The following is a 23,709-nucleotide window of genomic DNA, read 5'->3' on the forward strand; positions in this document are numbered from 1 at the left end:
CTTATTGTAAATCAGTGAAGCTGAAGGAAGAGAGAGTTTGTGTCGGGGCAGAAAGAGAGCGACAGAAACGCAGGAAAAGTCTTGAGGGAGAAAAGGTTGTGAACGAAGAGCAGCAGGAGGAAGTCCCAACTCATTCATCCACTCTTTATTAATTATTAATAAAAAGGCAGCAGCAAGAGGTAAAGAAGAAAAGAGCCATTCAACAAACACAAAATAAAATAAATGATGGTCCCGTAAAGATGAAGGAGAGTCGGACACATCTGCTCCCCTGAGATAGAAGCTTTAACAAAGAGCAACACGGGGTCATACGAGCTCACAAACGACAAATTAAAAGAGTTTTGTGCTTTTATCAGCTCTGCATGAGATCATTAGCATTCCAGCTGTTCCGCAGGGGAGCGAGGGAAAGAATCAACACATTGATATCCAGTTCCCTCTCAGATCACCTCACCGGAGCCTGGGGCACAATTTTAATATTCAAATGTTATCCACAGTTACATACTCATAAGACATTATATAAACGTGATCTGCTAATACAATCACAAGAATGACTTGGAATAGACAGACACAAAGAAAACATTAAGAAAACATCTCAAGATGAAACATATGGTCAGAAATAATCTATAGAGTTGCAAAGCGAAACATAAACATTAAGTGTTCTTGCTCTGTTTATATCTCTCATTGAAACCATTGTGTATATTCTTGAAGTCTAATAAACATATTAAATGCATTTCCTTTATTTTTTTGTATTTTGAAACCTGCATTGTTTACATCCATGTTTGCTAGTTTGCATTTTATAAATTAAAGTTATATTATGTAGCATTTCCTGAGACCTCTGCAGATAATTCTGCATGTCCTGGATGCTGAGCTTTAATAATATCGATACACAGTACACAGCATGTACACACAGAAGTGTTTACCATCATGTTCCAGTCACACAGGGACAAATCCAGCCTCAATATGGTGAATGTTTTTATTGAGTCAGTCCTCTCGCTTGTGTCGCTTGCATTATTTACGTGTACGATCCCGTGTAGGGAATTAGTCTCGGAGTTGCAGGATACAATATGCAGTGCTCCACATGCAAGTGACGAGTCACAGAATACAGGTGGAGTAACAGGAAACCTTCATGCATTCATGTACCAGCTGTCTGGTTACCTTATGAAGATAAGGCTCGCCATATTCAGCATTATTCTTAATGTCAACAAATCCTGTGAAAGAGCAACACTAACAATGAATTAATAAAGAGTAATGTGTGTGCCTGACATATCTTGTTCTTCTGTGCCACAGAGCTCAAACACACTGGAGCTACTTTATATACAGTGTTCGTTGTTCCATGGCTCACAATAATCCCCAACAAATGCAATATGCAACGTTTCCTAAAAACTGTACTAAAACTGTATATTTGTGACCAGATGTTTGAGATTTAGATCTTCAGAAGTAACAAATATGAGTGTCGCAGACGGAGAAGAGAAGTCAGAACTGACTGAGACAGCGACGCACACACTGTTGCTTTTGGGATTTTCTTACAATAAGAGACACGTGTAGAATAATGCAAACCTTATCCTTTAAGAAAAGTGATGTTGTCACACCTGCTGCTGTGACAAATGATATGTTTAATAATGTTTTTTAAACTATAGTGACCCTCAACATATATATAACAAATGTGATCAGAGCCCAAAAGCTCACTCTGCAAGGCGGTCCGCAGAATCTCACATGTTGAAGGTGAACAGGTGTGTCTGTGGTGTTCTAGTTTCCAGTTGAGGCACGGACTTGTAGAGCTTTGAAGTAGATATATTCTTCCTTCAATCTCCCGCTGCACACGGCACATAGTCACAGGGGATCTGGAGAATTCTGATGGTATAGATATCACAGAGAAGAGCAGCTTTTCATCCGGGCTGAAGGGTCGCTTTGAACACAGCCTCATTATAGCTGCAGGCACATCTTACCCTTGAATGTAATGAGGATGCAGTCTGGTGGTCGCATGGAAACAAAGTAATACACTCTCAGCTGGTCAAGGAAAATCATTTCCCTTCATACAATATGTACAAACTGTGGGTTATTTAGTGGCATTGTGAAGTCAGTTCATCCATCCTCACATGTCTTTCTTTCACTTTTACTACACTCTCTTTTCTCAGCATTAAATAGAAGTGTATGTGTGTTTTGAGGATGAACTCAGTACCTGAGACAATGTGTGTTTCACACAACATGCAGCAAATCACAGGGATGTACAGCTGTTACTGACTCACATATACATTTCACACACACTCCTTCTGCAGTGTACTGCTGTGTACAATCCGTGGTGGTGAGTGCATTTACTGAAGTACTTAAATACAATTGCATACTTTACACCGATAGATTTCCTCTGCATTTATTTTATGACTTCAGTTACTTAGTTACCTGACAGATTAATAACACAAAATATAACCCATAAATAAATTATGATGTAATGTTATAGATTAAGATCAATGTTATTGATCCCGGGGGAAATTCACAATCTGCCCAGCAGTATATATATATATATAATTATATATATATATATATATATATATATATTATAATTATATATATATATATATATATATATAGATTATATATATATAATATATATATAATTATATATATATATATATATATATAATTATATAAATATAATATATATATATATATATATATATATATATATATATATATATATATATATATATAAAGCAATTAAAATGAGCTCCACCTTTACCAGCTGCAACATTAAAGTGATTAACGCATTAATGCATCTATGATTAGAATCCAATAATATCATATACATCTGCATAATGACTGCTTTTATTTGTGGTACTAAAAGTAAGTTGATGGAACGACTTTTAGTGCTTTTACTTAAGTAAACATTTTAGCTTTTTTGTATTTCTTATTGTGAATTTTTGAAAACTTTATTACTACTTTATTTAAGCACTTGTGTGAAACAGTGTGTGCTTTGAGCTAAATGCTAAAATCACAGTGACATAAGCAGGAGGTGTGTTAACAATGTTCATCTTCTTGGATTAGCGTGTTAGCATGCTAATAGGCCACCAAAATGCAATTAACTTTCAGAAATGAACAAACATGTGGGGGTCTAGAAAGACAAAGAGGTTGTGATCATATCATTGACCAGGTAATATAGTAGTACATCATATTTCCTATGTATTACATGTGTTGGTTTGTCTGTTTGACATGAATATGTGTACGGGTGAAACGTGCCATGAAACATTCATTTTGGAGCGGATACAAGTCACTTTCTTTAACGTTGTGCTAGAGAGTGTTTGTGCTGCATTCATGCAATAAACCACAACACATCGTCTTTGTGGCGTCCATGTTGTTTACACCAGACTTAAAGCTCATGAACGCACCAAAGTCAGGAAAAAAACGACTTCCCAAATCAGGAAAAGGGACCGACCGAGGAGCAAGTGAATGCACCATCGGCCTTTGTTTTAGTGCCGTTCTAGTTTGATGTACTTTTGTGTGGAGACGATGCATTAACTGCATGTTTGCACGTGTGTTCTCTCTCCAGGTGCACAGTTCTGGTGCCTTCTGGACATTGTACCCATCAAGAATGAAAAGGGGGAAGTCGTTCTGTTCCTCGTGTCCCACAAAGACATCACGGACAAGAAGAAGGACCAGGATCCTGAACATGGGCCTGACACAGGTACGTTTACATCGACATCACCTGTTACAGTTCTTAGCTTTAAGCTGCATCTCACAGTCTTTGAATGTTGCTGAAGACCATGAGATGCAGTTTAAAGCTCCAGAACTCCAGAGTTCATAATGTGTTTAATGCAATATATTATATCTATAAACACACATGTAATGCATTTCTCTATATTCTACATGTTGTAATATGACACATGTCACACCATGTTTATATTTTCATTATGTCGACGTACGTTTGAGTCGCTGCTGGCTGCTTCCTCACGATCTCCCGTCACAACTCATCTCGTCTGTACAGTTTAAAGATCATTTTAATTACTATTCCTCTGGAGAGAGCAACGTGTTGCCACGTGTTGCCTTCCAGCTACGAAGAGCCACTGCAGTTATTGTCATTTCAAGCAAACATCAATTAAGCATCAATTAATAATTTCCATCAGTGTAAATCTCACCCTGATTAAAATGTGCGTTTGTCAATTTGAATATTACATTAATATTAATGACTGTCTATTAAAATGCACATGGTGAAGCATAAACATTTCAGAGCACGCAGCTTCTGATCATGCAGATTCTCGGTCACAATTGAAATTACCAGGCAGTAATAATTAACGAGGAGTTAGTAGTTAATTAGAGGAATATGTAAAACTCCACTGACAAATTTTCTCTCAAACATTCTGACGTTAAGACTTAAAAATGCATCTTGTGAACGGATCGATCATCTGTGGAGGAACGACAGCATCAATCAGTCTGTGTGCGCTTCTGAGGCTGCGAGCTCAAGATCGTTATCAGATAAAAATGTAACACAGTATAAAATAAGATGTACTTTATCTTATACTGTGTTTTATTTTATATCTAAAATATCCTTTTTATTGATCTAATTATTGTCCATAATTGGGAATAAAAAGATAAATTGACAGAAAGATTAAAATGCAAATTAAAACACATTTATGTAAAACATTAAGTCGCAGATTCTTGTTGTCGTAACCATGACGACAGAGGAGCACTAACAACACTAACTTCTAAACAATAAAAGCATAAATAGCATCAGAAGTGTTGGTGGCTTGGTTATATTGTTATTGTAGTAGTTTCTGTTTCTGCGCGAGTTGTTCGGGGGCGTTTCGATGTTCCGTACTCCCAGCATGCAAAGCTGCAAGAGCAGATTTAAGAGTGTTGAGTCTGTGAAGGGAATGTCAAGAAACCCTGCATTCAATATGTTGTAATCCCTGCAGACTCTTTACTGCAAACATTGAATACACAGTTATTACAGTCGTTCAAACCTTACTTCCACATCCTGTCGCCGGCTGAGTTCACCGCGGAGCGTTTGAGAGTTGAATAGCTGAGAAAAGCCGAGTAATCAAGACTCTTAAGATGAAGTGGAGTGTTTAAAATTTTAGTTTTTTTAGATTAGCTTTCAGAGCTGCTGTCTTTAGTGCTTCCTGTTGGGAAAGCGCACCAGCTTGAAATCACTTAGCTAATTTCCCCCTCTTGCACGGTCTCTCTCATTTGGCTGAATATCTCATTGACTTTCAGCTGCAATGATTGAAGCCTGCTTTCATATTCTCTGGTTGTGTTTTACACACCGCATGAGTTGTTACATTTCCAATTCAAGCTACCAGATTTGGAGTGCAGTTCACACCACAGGGGACAAACAACAAAATAGACGGGAAGGGAAGGCGAGCGAGAGACAAAGGAGGTTTTAAATGGCAGACATGACTATAACTATTAACATAATATTCAGGTTTCTGCTAAATTAAGCACCTTCTGGATGTGAGAACCAAATGAAAGAGGTGGAAAGTGACACACAACTACAGCATTTGGGGGGGGGGGGGGGGGGACACACATTTGACATTTATGATGTGATGGGTTTGCCACCAACAGTCACGTCTACCTGCTTCTGCTCCTCAGTGGGAGTCTGCTGAGTGCATGAACAGCTCACTTTTGGCACTTAGCGCAGCGTGATGTGCCTTTTCTACACGGAACACATGTACAAAAAAGAAAGAGAGAGCGGCGTAGGTGTCATTGGAGAAGCCGGCAAGAGTAAGCTAGATTTTTAAAATGATCCAACCGAATAAACCCAGCCCAGTGTTGCACAACCACTTTGCAATGATAGCAGCTAGCAGCACCAGCTCCAAAAGTTGCTAAATCTAGCAGGAAAGTCACCATGTGGGCAACACTGACAGTCCGTCTCTTCAGGCCTCCATCCAATTCCACTCCTCCAAAAGGATCATTGTGACCGTAAACATATCACAATGAACATGGCTTTTGTTAGCTTGTGGAAGACTGCAGTGACGCGCAATGAGTGCAGAGTGGGAGCACACACACACACACACACACACACACACACACACACACACACACACACACACGCACACAGTATTAATTGGCTGTATGAATAATTTAAAATGTATAGCCAGCCCATTTTCTCCACTAGCACTTGCAGGTTCCCCCAGAGAACACAGTGTCTTTCTGAGAACCAGCAATCAGTAATCAGAAACCGACCTAAGGCGTGTAGATACCATCTTCTTTTTTATATTGCATTCCCTTATCTGCCAACAGCAAATGCATGTTGAGCTGTCGCAGGTGACCCTTCTCTGCACATGATTGATGATTTGGTTGAACACCTTTAGTGCGAGGTGGAAGAATGACCCTGAGACCTCAGCCACCTCCAATCAGTGAATTAATGTCTCGCTTAAAGCAATAGTTTGACATTTTGGAGCGACAATGACAATCATGAGTTAGATGATAATCAGAATATGTAGCTGGGAACAGCGAGCCTGCCTCTGTCTTAAGGTAACACAATCAACCTTTTAACATCTCTGAAGAAGTTTGATGTTTAACGGGTCTAGACTGTTTCTTTGGTGGGACCAGAAGCTTCCTGGAGTCTGGAGACTGGTGCTCATCTAACTTCCGTCTTTCAAAGTATCGGCCGATCCAACCTTTGGTTCTGAAAAGTGAAATCGATTCAGAAGAGTCTTAAAACGGCATTCTCTGTAACATCCAGCAGGGGGCGACTCCTCTGGTTGTATAGAAGTCTATGAGAAAATGTTTCTACTTCTCTGTAACATCCAGCAGGAGGAGACTCCTCTGGTTGTATAGAAGTCTATGAGAAAATGTTTCTTTCTTCTCTGTAACATCCAGCAGGAGGAGACTCCTCTGTAACATCCAGCAGGAGGCGACTCCTCTGGTTCTATAGAAGTCTATGAGAAAATGTTTCTACTTCTCTGTAACATCCAGCAGGAGGAGACTCCTCTGGTTGTATAGAAGTCTATGAGAAAATGTTTCTTTCTTCTCTCTTGATTTATTACCTCAGTAACATTTTCCTGATGAGTTTATGTCTCAGTCTGTAGTTTCAAGTCTTCTTCAACATGATGCTCATTTAGTAACTTATGGAAACATTTAAAATAGATATAAAGCGGCGTCTCTTTAGGGCGGGGCTACCTGTGATTGACAGGTCGCTATCCGTCTTTTGTTTTAGAGCGTAATCCCTTTCACAGTTTGTTTTCACTTCATCAAAGTGACATGTTTAAAAGCCAAGATGGCAACGGCGGGAAAAAACAAATGCAAGGCTTCAATACAGGAAGTCCACTAACCAATGGGTGACTGCATTGACTTTTTATATACAGTCTAATGTCTGGAAATGTCTAAAGGCTCCAACGTGGTGTGAAAAGCCATCATAGAGAGCGGCGAGACGCCATAATCGCTTTGTACACAACAAATTGGCTCTTAGTCATGGAGAATAAGACAGTTTGATTGGATAATACAGGCAGAGAAGCTTGATTCCTCATGTCATTGTCTTCTAAGTCGAGCAGGATGAGTCATCAATAACTACCCTGTCATCTAAAATTGACGTTCCCATACAAAACTGAATTTAGCCTCTTCCTCTTTCGACTTTTAAAGTAGCAGGAACCCCCTGATATACAGAACATCGTCTCTAAGTCTACAGATGTATACTACAGTAACTACCCAGAGAAAGAAAGCGTCCCAGCAGCAGTGGTTAGTTCCTCCAAGCCTCACCGTCTGAACTGTTTGAAATCCATCCTCGACACGATGAACAAATCAAATTTACGGGCTGAATATAAAAATGATTGGGTTAAACATGGCATCGTATTATGGACAGACAGAGGGACAGACATAATAGGAAATGTAAAGCGGAAATGGAGACAGCAAGGAGAAGATTTTACGACTTGATGATGGCTTCTGTAGGATCATCTTCATCTTTGCCTGATTTTATCTTTTGTGAGTCAATAAATGAGGAAGAAGACACTGATGAGGTGCTGGACATGTGTCGCCATTATTATGGATTCTGTTCTGTAAATAAGGATCTGGATCTCCGTCCAGAGCTTCACGTCGACCTAAAGTTCAGCTTGTTAGTCGACAGACACTCGAGCAGAGTATAGAAGTGCCACGAGGAGTTACTGTCTGATCTAACAGAGAGGGAATTCAAATCTAAAACGTGTCAACAGATGGTTTGACCCACGTGAGGCGCTGAGCTTCGTCACGTGTTTAAGTTCTCACTGTGTTGTGGATTGGATGGTGGCTCAGCATGTTTCCATCTCCTCCACAGACGAGGAGACGGGTCTGAAGGTGCATCAGGTGACTCGCCCGCCAGGTTTCAACACCAACCGGCGCCGCAGCAGAGCGGTTCTCTATCACCTGTCGGGACACCTGCAGAAACAAGACAAGAGCAAACTGAAGCTCAACAATGTAAGTTTCTCTGCCTTTACAAAAAGGGTGTAGTCTACTTCCTGGACTCACCTTGTGCTCAGCAACTACACAGGTGCATTGTTTTTCATCTCATATTTAATATATAAGACGTTTGGCTGCCAGAAGATGTATTTCTTTTGTACTGATGATTACATTCGAGTCACTGAAGGATGAATATAGTACGAGCCAACCTTTAAAGCCCCCGACAGGTTGTTCAACAACAAATAATCCACTTTGAAGACAGATTCTTCAAAGACTCTTTTATCCAGATGGAATACAAAGTTATTTACTTCTTAAGTTTGTCTAATTGTTAGTCTGCTGCAGAACAGCTCACGACTGACAGACGGTGTGAAGGTCTGTGTGCTCACTTCTCTTTCAGTGGTTAAACACGTGTTCATACTCTTAGGGTTCATTACTTTAGTGTTTTACTCGCCGCTTTTGTTTTGAGTATTAACTAAAGAAATCAGATCAATCAAATGAAAACATTTTGCAGTTTTTTAAATGAGGAGCTCGTTTTAGTTTTAAAGGTGCGATGAGAAGCTGCAGTAAGCAGTGTCACAACTGTATGATTAAAAAGGATATAAAATATACTTTAATAACCTTCAGATATCCCCCAGAACACATGCTGCATGTGCCAGCTGTCCGTTTGCCCAATTTCATTCTTAAAAGTCTGTGAAATGAAAAACATTTCCCAAAGGTGTTTGACACCATTTTATTTCTGCAGTTTCCAAAACTCCTACTCTGCAACACACTGCACATGACCATAGAGCCACTATTAAGTCTGCACTGCTGCTTCAAAGAGGAAACTCTCAATGTCCTGGGAATCATTTCATATACATGTTATACACACTGTAGTTCACCTGACGAGCTGTCATCATTTCATATACATGTTATACACACTGTAGTTCACCTGACGAGCTGTCATCATGTCATATACATGTTATACACACTGTAGTTCACCTGACGAGCTGTCATCATGTCATATACATGTTATACACACTGTAGTTCACCTGACATGTTGCTCATCATTTCATATACATGTTATACACACTGTAGTTCACCTGACGAGCTGTCATCATGTCATATACATGTTATACACACTGTAGTTCACCTGACGAGCTGTCATCATGTCATATACATGTTATACACACTGTAGTTCACCTGACGAGCTGCTCATCATTTCATATACATGTTATACACACTGTAGTTCACCTGACGAGCTGCTCATCATTTCATATACATGTTATACACACTGTAGTTCACCTGACGAGCTGTCATCATATCATATACATGTTATACACACTGTAGTTCACCTGACGTGCTGTTCATCATGTCATATACATGTTATACACACTGTAGTTCACCTGACGAGCTGTCATCATGTCATATACATGTTATACACACTGTAGTTCACCTGACATGCTGCTCATCATATCATATACATGTTATACACACTGTAGTTCACCTGACGAGCTGTCATCATGTCATATACATGTTATACACACTGTAGTTCACCTGACGAGCTGTCATCATGTCATATACATGTTATACACACTGTAGTTCACCTGACGTGCTGTTCATCATGTCATATACATGTTATACACACTGTAGTTCACCTGACATGCTGCTCATCATATCATATACATGTTATACACACTGTAGTTCACCTGACGAGCTGTCATCATGTCATATACATGTTATACACACTGTAGTTCACCTGACGTGCTGTTCATCATGTCATATACATGTTATACACACTGTAGTTCACCTTACGAGCTGTTCATCATTTCATATACATGTTATACACACTGTAGTTCACCTGATGAGCTGCTCATCATTTCATATACATGTTATACACACTGTAGTTCACCTGACGTGCTGTTCATCATGTCATATACATGTTATACACACTGTAGTTCACCTGACGAGCTGTCATCATGTCATATACATGTTATACACACTGTAGTTCACCTGACGTGCTGTCATCATTTCATATACATGTTATACACACTGTAGTTCACCTGACATGCTGCTCATCATATCATATACATGTTATACACACTGTAGTTCACCTGACATGTTGCTCATCATATCATATACATGTTATACACACTGTAGTTCACCTGACGTGCTGTTCATCATGTCATATACATGTTATACACACTGTAGTTCACCTGACGAGCTGTCATCATGTCATATACATGTTATACACACTGTAGTTCACCTGACGTGCTGTTCATCATGTCATATACATGTTATACACACTGTAGTTCACCTGACGTGCTGTTCATCATGTCATATACATGTTATACACACTGTAGTTCACCTGACGAGCTGTCATCATGTCATATACATGTTATACACACTGTAGTTCACCTGACATGCTGTTCATCATGTCATATACATGTTATACACACTGTAGTTCACCTGACGAGCTGTCATCATTTCATATACATGTTATACACACTGTAGTTCACCTGACGAGCTGCTCATTATGTCATATACATGTTATACACACTGTAGTTCACCTGACATGTTGCTCATCATTTCATATACATGTTATACACACTGTAGTTCACCTGACGAGCTGTCATCATGTCATATACATGTTATACACACTGTAGTTCACCTGACATGTTGCTCATCATGTCATATACATGTTATACACACTGTAGTTCACCTGACGAGCTGTCATCATGTCATATACATGTTATACACACTATAGTTCACCTGACGTGCTGTCATCATTTCATATACATGTTATACACACTGTAGTTCACCTGACATGTTGCTCATCATGTCATATACATGTTATACACACTGTAGTTCACCTGACGAGCTGTCATCATGTCATATACATGTTATACACACTGTAGTTCACCTGACGTGCTGTCATCATTTCATATACATGTTATACACACTGTAGTTCACCTGACAAGCTGCTCATCATGTCATATACATGTTATACACACTGTAGTTCACCTGACATGTTGCTCATCATGTCATATACATGTTATACACACTGTAGTTCACCTGACGAGCTGTCATCATTTCATATACATGTTATACACACTGTAGTTCACCTGACGAGCTGCTCATCATGTCATATACGTGTTATACACACTGTAGTTCACCTGACATGTTGCTCATCATGTCATATACATGTTATACACACTGTAGTTCACCTGACGTGCTGTCATCATTTCATATACATGTTATACACACTGTAGTTCACCTGACGAGCTGTCATCATGTCATATACATGTTATACACACTGTAGTTCACCTGACATGTTGCTCATCATGTCATATACATGTTATACACACTGTAGTTCACCTGACGAGCTGTTCATCATTTCATATACATGTTATACACACTGTAGTTCACCTGACATGTTGCTCATCATTTCATATACATGTTATACACACTGTAGTTCACCTGACGTGCTGCTCATCATTTCATATACATGTTATACACACTGTAGTTCACCTGACGAGCTGCTCATCATTTCATATACATGTTATACACACTGTAGTTCACCTGACGAGCTGTCATCATGTCATATACATGTTATACACACTGTAGTTCACCTGACGTGCTGTCATCATTTCATATACATGTTATACACACTGTAGTTCACCTGACGAGCTGCTCATCATGTCATATACATGTTATACACACTGTAGTTCACCTGACGAGCTGTTCATCATTTCATATACATGTTATACACACTGTAGTTCACCTGATGAGCTGCTCATCATTTCATATACATGTTATACACACTGTAGTTCACCTGACGTGCTGTTCATCATGTCATATACATGTTATACACACTGTAGTTCACCTGACGAGCTGTCATCATTTCATATACATGTTATACACACTGTAGTTCACCTGACGAGCTGTCATCATGTCATATACATGTTATACACACTGTAGTTCACCTGACGAGCTGTCATCATGTCATATACATGTTATACACACTGTAGTTCACCTGACGTGCTGTCATCATTTCATATACATGTTATACACACTGTAGTTCACCTGACATGCTGCTCATCATATCATATACATGTTATACACACTGTAGTTCACCTGACGTGCTGTTCATCATATCATATACATGTTATACACACTGTAGTTCACCTGACGAGCTGTCATCATGTCATATACATGTTATACACACTGTAGTTCACCTGACGTGCTGTTCATCATGTCATATACATGTTATACACACTGTAGTTCACCTGACGTGCTGTTCATCATGTCATATACATGTTATACACACTGTAGTTCACCTGACGAGCTGTCATCATGTCATATACATGTTATACACACTGTAGTTCACCTGATGAGCTGCTCATCATGTCATATACATGTTATACACACTGTAGTTCACCTGACATGCTGTTCATCATGTCATATACATGTTATACACACTGTAGTTCACCTGACGAGCTGTCATCATTTCATATACATGTTATACACACTGTAGTTCACCTGACGTGCTGTCATCATTTCATATACATGTTATACACACTGTAGTTCACCTGACGAGCTGCTCATCATGTCATATACATGTTATACACACTGTAGTTCACCTGACATGTTGCTCATCATTTCATATACATGTTATACACACTGTAGTTCACCTGACGAGCTGTCATCATGTCATATACATGTTATACACACTGTAGTTCACCTGACATGTTGCTCATCATGTCATATACATGTTATACACACTGTAGTTCACCTGACGAGCTGTCATCATGTCATATACATGTTATACACACTGTAGTTCACCTGACGTGCTGTCATCATTTCATATACATGTTATACACACTGTAGTTCACCTGACATGTTGCTCATCATGTCATATACATGTTATACACACTGTAGTTCACCTGACGAGCTGTCATCATGTCATATACATGTTATACACACTGTAGTTCACCTGACGTGCTGTCATCATTTCATATACATGTTATACACACTGTAGTTCACCTGACGTGCTGTTCATCATGTCATATACATGTTATACACACTGTAGTTCACCTGACGAGCTGTCATCATGTCATATACATGTTATAGACACTGTAGTTCACCTGACATGCTGTTCATCATGTCATATACATGTTATACACACTGTAGTTCACCTGACGAGCTGTCATCATTTCATATACATGTTATACACACTGTAGTTCACCTGACGAGCTGCTCATCATGTCATATACATGTTATACACACTGTAGTTCACCTGACATGTTGCTCATCATTTCATATACATGTTATACACACTGTAGTTCACCTGACGAGCTGTCATCATGTCATATACATGTTATACACACTGTAGTTCACCTGACATGTTGCTCATCATATCATATACATGTTATACACACTGTAGTTCACCTGACATGTTGCTCATCATTTCATATACATGTTATACACACTGTAGTTCACCTGACATGTTGCTCATCATTTCATATACATGTTATACACACTGTAGTTCACCTGACGTGCTGCTCATCATTTCATATACATGTTATACACACTGTAGTTCACCTGACGAGCTGCTCATCATTTCATATACATGTTATACACACTGTAGTTCACCTGACGAGCTGTCATCATGTCATATACATGTTATACACACTGTAGTTCACCTGACATGTTGCTCATCATTTCATATACATGTTATACACACTGTAGTTCACCTGACATGCTGTCATCATATCATATACATGTTATACACACTGTAGTTCACTTGACGTGCTGTCATCATATCATATACATGTTATACACACTGTAGTTCACCTGACGAGCTGTCATCATGTCATATACATGTTATACACACTGTAGTTCACCTGACATGTTGCTCATCATGTCATATACATGTTATACACACTGTAGTTCACCTGACGAGCTGTCATCATGTCATATACATGTTATACACACTGTAGTTCACCTGACGTGCTGTCATCATTTCATATACATGTTATACACACTGTAGTTCACCTGACGAGCTGCTCATCATGTCATATACATGTTATACACACTGTAGTTCACCTGACATGTTGCTCATCATGTCATATACATGTTATACACACTGTAGTTCACCTGACGAGCTGTCATCATGTCATATACATGTTATACACACTATAGTTCACCTGACGTGCTGTCATCATTTCATATACATGTTATACACACTGTAGTTCACCTGACATGTTGCTCATCATGTCATATACATGTTATACACACTGTAGTTCACCTGACGAGCTGTCATCATGTCATATACATGTTATACACACTGTAGTTCACCTGACGTAGCTGTCATCATTTCATATACATGTTATACACACTGTAGTTCACCTGACAAGCTGCTCATCATGTCATATACAGTGTTATACACACTGTAGTTCACCTGACATGTTGCTCATCATGTCATATACATGTTATACACACTGTAGTTCACCTGACGAGCTGTCATCATTTCATATACATGTTATACACACTGTAGTTCACCTGACGAGCTGCTCATCATGTCATATACGTGTTACCTAGTCACTGACATGTTGCTCATCATGTATTCACGTTATACACACTGTAGTTCACCTGACGAGCTGCTCATCATTTCATATACATGTTATACACACTGTAGTTCACCTGACGTGCTGTCATCATTTCATATACATGTTATACACACTGTAGTTCACCTGACGAGCTGCTCATCATTTCATATACATGTTATACACACTGTAGTTCACCTGACGTGCTGCTCATCATTTCATATACATGTTATACACACTGTAGTTCACCTGACGAGCTGCTCATCATTTCATATACATGTTATACACACTGTAGTTCACCTGACGAGCTGTTCATCATGTCATATACATGTTATACACACTGTAGTTCACCTGACGAGCTGTCATCATGTCATATACATGTTATACACACTGTAGTTCACCTGACATGTTGCTCATCATTTCATATACATGTTATACACACTGTAGTTCACCTGACGTGCTGTCATCATTTCATATACATGTTATACACACTGTAGTTCACCTGACATGTTGCTCATCATTTCATATACATGTTATACACACTGTAGTTCACCTGACGTGCTGCTCATCATTTCATATACATGTTATACACACTGTAGTTCACCTGACGAGCTGTCATCATTTCATATACATGTTATACACACTGTAGTTCACCTGACATGTTGCTCATCATGTCATATACATGTTATACACACTGTAGTTCACCTGACGAGCTGTCATCATTTCATATACATGTTATACACACTGTAGTTCACCTGACATGTTGCTCATCATTTCATATACATGTTATACACACTGTAGTTCACCTGACGTGCTGCTCATCATTTCATATACATGTTATACACACTTTAGTTCACCTGACGAGCTGCTCATCATTTCATATACATGTTATACACACTGTAGTTCACCTGACATGTTGCTCATCATGTCATATACATGTTATACACACTGTAGTTCACCTGACGAGCTGTCATCATGTCATATACATGTTATACACACTGTAGTTCACCTGACATGCTGCTCATCATGTCATATACATGTTATACACACTGTAGTTCACCTGACGAGCTGTCATCATTTCATATACATGTTATACACACTGTAGTTCACCTGACGTGCTGTCATCATTTCATATACATGTTATACACACTGTAGTTCACCTGACGAGCTGTCATCATATCATATACATGTTATACACACTGTAGTTCACCTGACGAGCTGCTCATCATGTCATATACATGTTATACACACTGTAGTTCACCTGACGAGCTGTTCATCATTTCATATACATGTTATACACACTGTAGTTCACCTGACGAGCTGCTCATCATGTCATATACATGTTATACACACTGTAGTTCACCTGACGAGCTGTCATCATGTCATATACATGTTATACACACTGTAGTTCACCTGACGTGCTGTTCATCATTTCATATACATGTTATACACACTGTAGTTCACCTGACGTGCTGTTCATCATTTCATATACATGTTATACACACTGTAGTTCACCTGACGAGCTGTCATCATATCATATACATGTTATACACACTGTAGTTCACCTGACGAGCTGTTCATCATTTCATATACATGTTATACACACTGTAGTTCACCTGACGAGCTGCTCATCATGTCATATACATGTTATACACACTGTAGTTCACCTGACGAGCTGTCATCATGTCATATACATGTTATACACACTGTAGTTCACCTGACGTGCTGTTCATCATTTCATATACATGTTATACACACTGTAGTTCACCTGACGTGCTGTTCATCATTTCATATACATGTTATACACACTGTAGTTCACTCTCCCCTCTCTCTCTCTCCCTCTCTCTCCCCCCCCCCCCCCCCCTCTCTCTCTCTCTCCCTCCAGAACATGTTTGGGGAGAAGCCTCCCATCCCAGAGTATAAAGTAGCAGCCATCCAGAAGTCTCGCTTCATCCTGCTCCACTATGGAACCTTCAAGGCCGGCTGGGATTGGTTGATTCTGCTGGCGACCTTCTACGTGGCCGTCACTGTGCCCTATAACGTGTGTTTCACTGTGGTGGGGGGGCGGGATGAAGGAAGCAGCACCGCCCCACGAAGCCCGCCCAGCGTCAGCGACATCCTCGTGGAGATCCTGTTTATTTTAGGTGAGCGAGTCACTTTGCACCGTTTCGAACCTTTTTGTATCTTCATCAGTGTTTTATCATTATGTTACTGCAGCATTATTATTGATGCATTGACATGTAAACAGTCATTTTTAATTCTAAAGGCTTTTTATACTTTCGGGTAGTTAAATCTATAACACAACATCCTATTTTCTATATTGATCACATGTTTTTTTTGTGAAATCGATTCATCTTTAATGCAAAAATGTCAGAAAATGCTGTTTTCAGCCTTTCAAATATTAATGTGTCATAATAAAGTAAATATCTTTGGGATTTCCTTTTAAAAACATCACCGTGGACATTTAATTTTTTATAAAAACCAACCGATTCATCTAGAAAATATTCGGCAGTAGAAGCACAAGTACGTCAAAACCGACTTCCAGCACTTAGTAAATGCACCGAGTTACATTTGAAGTTACTTTTCAGTAATATTAGCTCCTTCATGACAAACATACTACACGAGCGCTGGCTTCAGTAATTAACGAGACTTAATGATTGTAAAGATCGGCTCTTTGTTCGTCCATGTGTTATCCGCCCCCTGATGGGAAGTCAATGAAACAGCCTCTGAGAGGCTCATCACTCATGATGCAAGTTTAGTTGAAGTTTTTAATGATGCAAATCCAGCAGTGGAAGGATATGAGACATTCACAACAGACCATTACGTCTCATTGCTAACTCATTTCCCCGCTGTTGTCCGTCTAACTGTGGGAGAGTTGTGTGAGTGAATGGACAATTTGCCTTAATGGAAGAAAACGAACACAAGCTCTCCATCAACAAACTGCTGCAGTGAAATTATACGAGCCACCCGTAGTTAAAGGATATCCTGTCTGTGAGAACTAACAATACGTGACAATCATTGTTCATTTCTGATCACAAGATGCTTTTTATGAATGAACTACACCCCACAGACTCATGTTGAAACATGCGACAGCAGGTTCACGTTGTCACGTTTGAACCGTTTAACAACATTCAGTGTGTAATGGTGCAAACATAAATAAAAAATAAGAGCAAATACAGAAATATTATTAAAAAGAAAACTTCTATGAAATACAAATTAAAAAATTGTGTACAAGAAATATAAATATAGAAAAAAGAATGTAATAAAACATATGCACAGTATCTTAATTAAAAGTAAGTCGTGGTAATAGTGGTCGTAGAATAAAGACTTCAGGTGTTGCACTTATGAGCAGTGTGGTGAGAAGACGACAACTAGATCATATTCAAACTTAATTGTTACTTAAATTAAATGGTTTATTTATAAAGCACATTTCAGACACAAAGGCGATTCAAAGTGCTTTATAAAAGCATAACAACATGTGTTATCATCAAACTTACATGTGATTCACTGAATAACCATCTGCCTGTTGTTTAACTTCTACTTTCTTATTTTTTCATTATTCGAATTTGATGCAGTTTTATGTGCAAGTCAAAATAAATACATCAAATGTTACTTTGTCAAAGACACCGACGCTCTCCTGTTGTTGTCGTCCTCTGCAGACATACTTCTCAACTTTCGAACCACTTTTGTGAGCACGTCAGGTCAGGTGGTGTACGACGCCCGCTCCATCTGCGTGCACTACGTCACCACCTGGCTCTTTGTCGATCTCATCGCCGCCCTGCCCTTTGACCTGCTGTACGCGTTCAACGTCAGCGTGGTGAGTGTTTACAATAAGAGACAAATCCGACTTCTTGATTCTCTCAAAAACACTTGAATGGACGGACACACTCCGTCTCCTGCCTTCATTATCCACACTCACACATGCATAGTGTCGTTGGCTCCCTTTTATTAGATCAGCATTTCATCCAAACTGATGCTTAACAGACAAACACATGGCACCGAGCCGTCCTGCTGTCAGAGCGCACGCTGCAGGTCTCATTACTTTGTGTTTCCAGGCTTCCAGAATCCTGAAACATCATTCAAACTGCGACTAAATGACTGCACATGCATGCACAATGAGGCATTAGGTTGTAAATGTTTCATTTCATATGAAGAACACATTTATCTTTTCAATAAAACTGTTAACTGCACTAATAAAGTATTCATAGCTTGTAATTAAAGAAATGAAATACAGATTACTCAGCAGTTTAGATCCTTGAGTATCAACATGACGGCTCTTCTGCAGGATGATTCCTTGTATATTTAAGAGTGACGTATCTCTCTGCAGTACTTTGGCGTCCACCTGTTGAAGACGGTTCGGCTGCTGCGGCTGCTGCGGCTGCTGCAGAAGCTGGAGCGATACTCGCAGTACAGCGCTGTGGTTCTCACTCTGCTGATGTCCATGTTCGCCCTGCTGGCCCACTGGATGGCCTGCGTCTGGTACTTCATCGGTCGCAAGGAGATCGAAAGTCCTGGCTCCTGGGATATTGGTCAGTACTCTTCAACACACAGTTACACACACTGAGTGTTTTCACTGGAACACATGTTGTGTTCAGAACCACAGACTGTATACAAGACGTGGACGTAGTCACCGTGACGTCACACAGTGGTTTGTGGACTACGGTTTGCAGCTTTGGCCTTTTGGCGCCATCTTGTTTTGTTTGGAACCAGAAGTGACATGATAGGGTGGAGCGAAGTACGACTGATTGAAAAAGCCATTTTTATGCCACCAAAATGTTAAAATTGACTTTCATGAAAGTAAAAAACCCATTTGAAAGTGTTAAAATTGTAAAACTTGACAACTCAGTGGTAGCCACCTGTCAATCACAGGTAGCCCCGCCCTAAAGCAGACGCTACTTTATCCTCTAGTTTAAATGTTTCCATAAGTTACTAAATGAACATCATGTTGAAGAAGACTTGAAACTACAGATTGAGACATAAACTGATACTGAGGTAATAAATCAAGAGAAAAGTAGAAACATTTTCTCATAGACTTCTATAGACCAGAGGAGTCTCCCCCTGCTGGAGGTTACAGAGAAGTAGAAACATTTTCTCACAGACTTCTATACAACCAGAGGAGTCGCCCCCTGCTGGAGGTTACAGAGAAGTAGAAACATTTTCTCAAAGACTTCTATACAACCAGAAGAGTCTCCCCCTGCTGGAGGTTACAGAGAAGTAGAAACATTTTCTCAAAGACTTCTATACAACCAGAGGAGTCTCCCCCTGCTGGAGGTTACAGAGAAGTAGAAACATTTTCTCATAGACTTCTATACAACCAGAAGAGTCGCCCCCTGCTGGAGGTTACAGAGAAGTAGAAACATTTTCTCAAAGACTTCTATACAACCAGAAGAGTCTCCCCCTGCTGGAGGTTACAGAGAAGTAGAAACATTTTCTCAAAGACTTCTATACAACCAGAGGAGTCTCCCCCTGCTGGAGGTTACAGAGAAGTAGAAACATTTTCTCATAGACTTCTATACAACCAGAAGAGTCGCCCCCTGCTGGAGGTTACAGAGAAGTAGAAACATTTTCTCATAGACTTCTATACAACCAGAAGAGTCGCCCCCTGCTGGATGTTACAGAGAAGTAGAAACATTTTCTCATAGACTTCTATACAACCAGAGGAGTCTCCCCCTGCTGGAGGTTACAGAGACTGCAGCTTTAAGACTCTTCTGCATTGGCTTCACTTTTCGGAGGTTCGAACCCATCGGCATGATGGGGCCTTCCTGTGTGGAGTGTGCATGTTCTTCTTCTACACAGGCGTGCTGTACAAACCTCCATCAGTGAAGCTACTAACGTTCACTTGTTGTCAAACGAGGTCTTTACATTAAACTGTGCTCTCCTCAGCTCTATATTTAGTGTCTGTGGGGCGGGAGTGATGGAAACATCCTCACTGAAGCAGCTTTACGGTCCATGTTCTGAAGGTGGAGAGCGTTTAGTGGACATTTTTAACTGTCACTGTGTTTTTACTGTAAAATATGGTGCCAGTGCCAGACACCGGAATTTCATTCGGGCAAATCGAGCAAATGTAGAATTGGATACTCCGTCACTTTCCTCAATTAAACTGTGAGCTCTGTCCTCAGGAAAAACACTTTTAGTGTTCCCAATGGCAGATTAAATGAGATCTTATGATATGTCTGCCCCTCACTGTGCTTCATTGTGTTGATGTGTTTAGATTCTTACATCAAAGTCTTCCTATTTCAGCTTTAACCATTTGCAGGTTCACTTACCTTGTCTTGCTTGACAGACAGATCTAAGACAACACTTATAAACCTCAGCAGAGTGATGTCAGTCATTTTCTCTGCACAACAAAAGGCGCAGAAGCAGTTATGCAGAATGACGGCCCCCACATGTCTCAATTTTCAGCACGACCGATGCTTTTAATAAGACGTGGCTTTGTTGATATTCCACAAGCATGTCTCGGTGGAGGATGTCAAGTCCTGCGGGTGACATGAAACTCCGGCTCACAATGTGATAAACGTGTAAACGCGTACAAACAGACATGCAGTTTCCAAGGGAGCCGACTATAATCCTTTTGACGATGAACTTGGGCAAAGATCAGTCTTCGCGTGGCCTTCATTTGATTCTAGTTAAGCATCAGCAGGTTGTTGAGTCAGATATAAGCTATGCTGCCTTCAGGGACACATAACAAGATCTATACACCTGTTACTTCTCTACCTGTTCTTCCTGGTTGTCTCTCACTCTCCCTCCATCTCTCTCTTGCTCATTGATTTGTACCAGCCTACATATTATTATCCTTTCAGCCAACGACATAATGACAGACACTGCAGTCAATTCATGTCAGCGGTTCCTCCATTTACTATCCAGACAGACTTGGATCCAGGTCCAGTCTGACCTTTCTGCGACACGACTGTGATTCACAATGAAAGTCTGATATCGGCGTGTACATATGTTGAACTGCGTAGTCTCTTGGCTAGTACTCGGACGAAGTACAGTTATGTCTGCAGGCCAGGGCTGTCAATAATTCAGAGGTAGTGGAGCGAAGGCCGTCCTCACAGGCCCTCATGGAGCTTTAATCACCACATACACACAAACAAGACAGAGTGTACTGAGCTGGACACGAGGATACAGAAGTGGACATGTGTTCATGCATACTGTAGGTTTCTAAATGAATCTTTAGGTCATCTTGTGTGTTCTGAAGGTAAAATCCAAATTTCTGCAACAGCTTTCGTTGGCCTTAGAGAGGCAAGCAGGCGCCAACTACAGCTGCTGTCAGTCGAGGAAGAACAACACGAAACACACAGTAACCTTCTTTAATATTTAATATCTTCATTTGGAAAAAGACACACACATCTAGCCGCCTCTGAGAGGAGCTGCATCAGGTGGTATTTATACTTTTCTGATTGTCAACAAACCCCATGACTAGGAATCAATTGAGAAGATTCTATTGACACAAATACCATTAAAGGTTCTGCTTATCGGTCCAATTCTTTATCGATTCCCTTATTGAATCCTGATATTTGTATTTCTTTTGCTGCGGTAGCAAAGATGTTTCCGTGGCTCGCCACAACAGAACCAGTGGAGACACTATGCTGCTGTTTCCACCCTCACTTGAAATGATCATTTAACAGACAAGCAGCACTGTTGTCGTCTGTGACTTGTTCCTGTTACAAGTTCCCAGCAGTGTGGAGGCATCAGTTTAACGTCATTGTTTTGCGATGTGCAACTGACAGAAGAACCTCCAGGCATCGATAAGCTCAGAGACAAACCAGTTCTCATCCCTACCCATGAAAAGATCTAAACTTCCTGACCGGTGACGATCCATCCCAAGCCGACTGGTTCCTACTGAAGATGGACTTCCTTCAAAGTGGCTCACAAATATAAATTATTTAGTTTTTTTATAAAGGCTCAGTGATTTCCTAAAACATGTGTACGAGGCCACGATTGTGAAAAGAATATGTAATTGCGATTATTTTTGACTGATATTACAATTTGATTTGTGATATTAGAGGGATTGCTTTTAGCTTTGAAAGGCGCTTTATAAATACAATTTATTATTATTATTATTATTATTATTATTAATTCCTTCACAGAATTATCTTTATTTTTAAAAGAATAGTGGTTTTATTTGTGTGGGGATCTCTACCAGACAAAGATTTTTTCCTAAGTCTGTAGAATCGACAATATTTAATATAAATTGGTATTTGTTGATACACATTTAACAAATATGGCTCCATGCGATGTAAAAGTTGCAGTACACTTTATTGCCATTTCAATAAAGTTTTGAGTAATTGTTCAGCCCTGCTGTGCACACTGTAGCTTTTATCAAAAAAGGACTAAATGTTTTTATTGGGGACTATTTTCAGCTGTGGATTAATACACATGTTCTTCTCTCGAGGATGGTAGTGTGGCTATGTTTTTAAATCTTTAATGTGTTTCTAATTGAGCACTGTGGCACAGAGCAATATCCCAGCTTTACGTGGCTACACAGGCACATTCCTTTTAGTAGGATCCATTAATTGACAATAAGAAAAATAAAGAATATCACCATCATTTTAGGCTCCTCACACTGGCTTCAACAGTCAGCTGGCGGCGGCCACATGATGGGGGGGGGGCTTGTTTGACTGAGGTAAACAACAGTGACTGTAGCAGTACGTGTTCTTTCTGTGGAGGCTGTCAGCAGACCAGCACACTGACTACCTAGCATTGACTACTGTATCACATCTGACTTTTGAACGTGCAAGAAAGATACTAAGTGGAGTTGGGAGCG

General features: G+C 39.9%; 1 protein-coding gene across 1 annotated transcript in view; it reads left to right on the forward strand.

The window, feature by feature from the left end:
* Positions 1–23,709, forward strand: part of kcnh3 (potassium voltage-gated channel, subfamily H (eag-related), member 3) — a 110,272-nt gene that overhangs the window by 65,172 nt on the left and 21,391 nt on the right. The window contains exons 3-7 of the mRNA XM_029459159.1: positions 3,539–3,673; positions 8,237–8,376; positions 16,828–17,086; positions 18,602–18,759; positions 19,270–19,471. Coding sequence (XP_029315019.1) covers positions 3,539–3,673; positions 8,237–8,376; positions 16,828–17,086; positions 18,602–18,759; positions 19,270–19,471 — 894 coding nt within the window. The remainder of the gene's footprint in view (positions 1–3,538; positions 3,674–8,236; positions 8,377–16,827; positions 17,087–18,601; positions 18,760–19,269; positions 19,472–23,709) is intronic.

Source organism: Cottoperca gobio, chromosome 21 (assembly GCF_900634415.1).
Source record: "Cottoperca gobio chromosome 21, fCotGob3.1, whole genome shotgun sequence".
Lineage (NCBI taxonomy): Eukaryota > Metazoa > Chordata > Actinopteri > Perciformes > Bovichtidae > Cottoperca > Cottoperca gobio.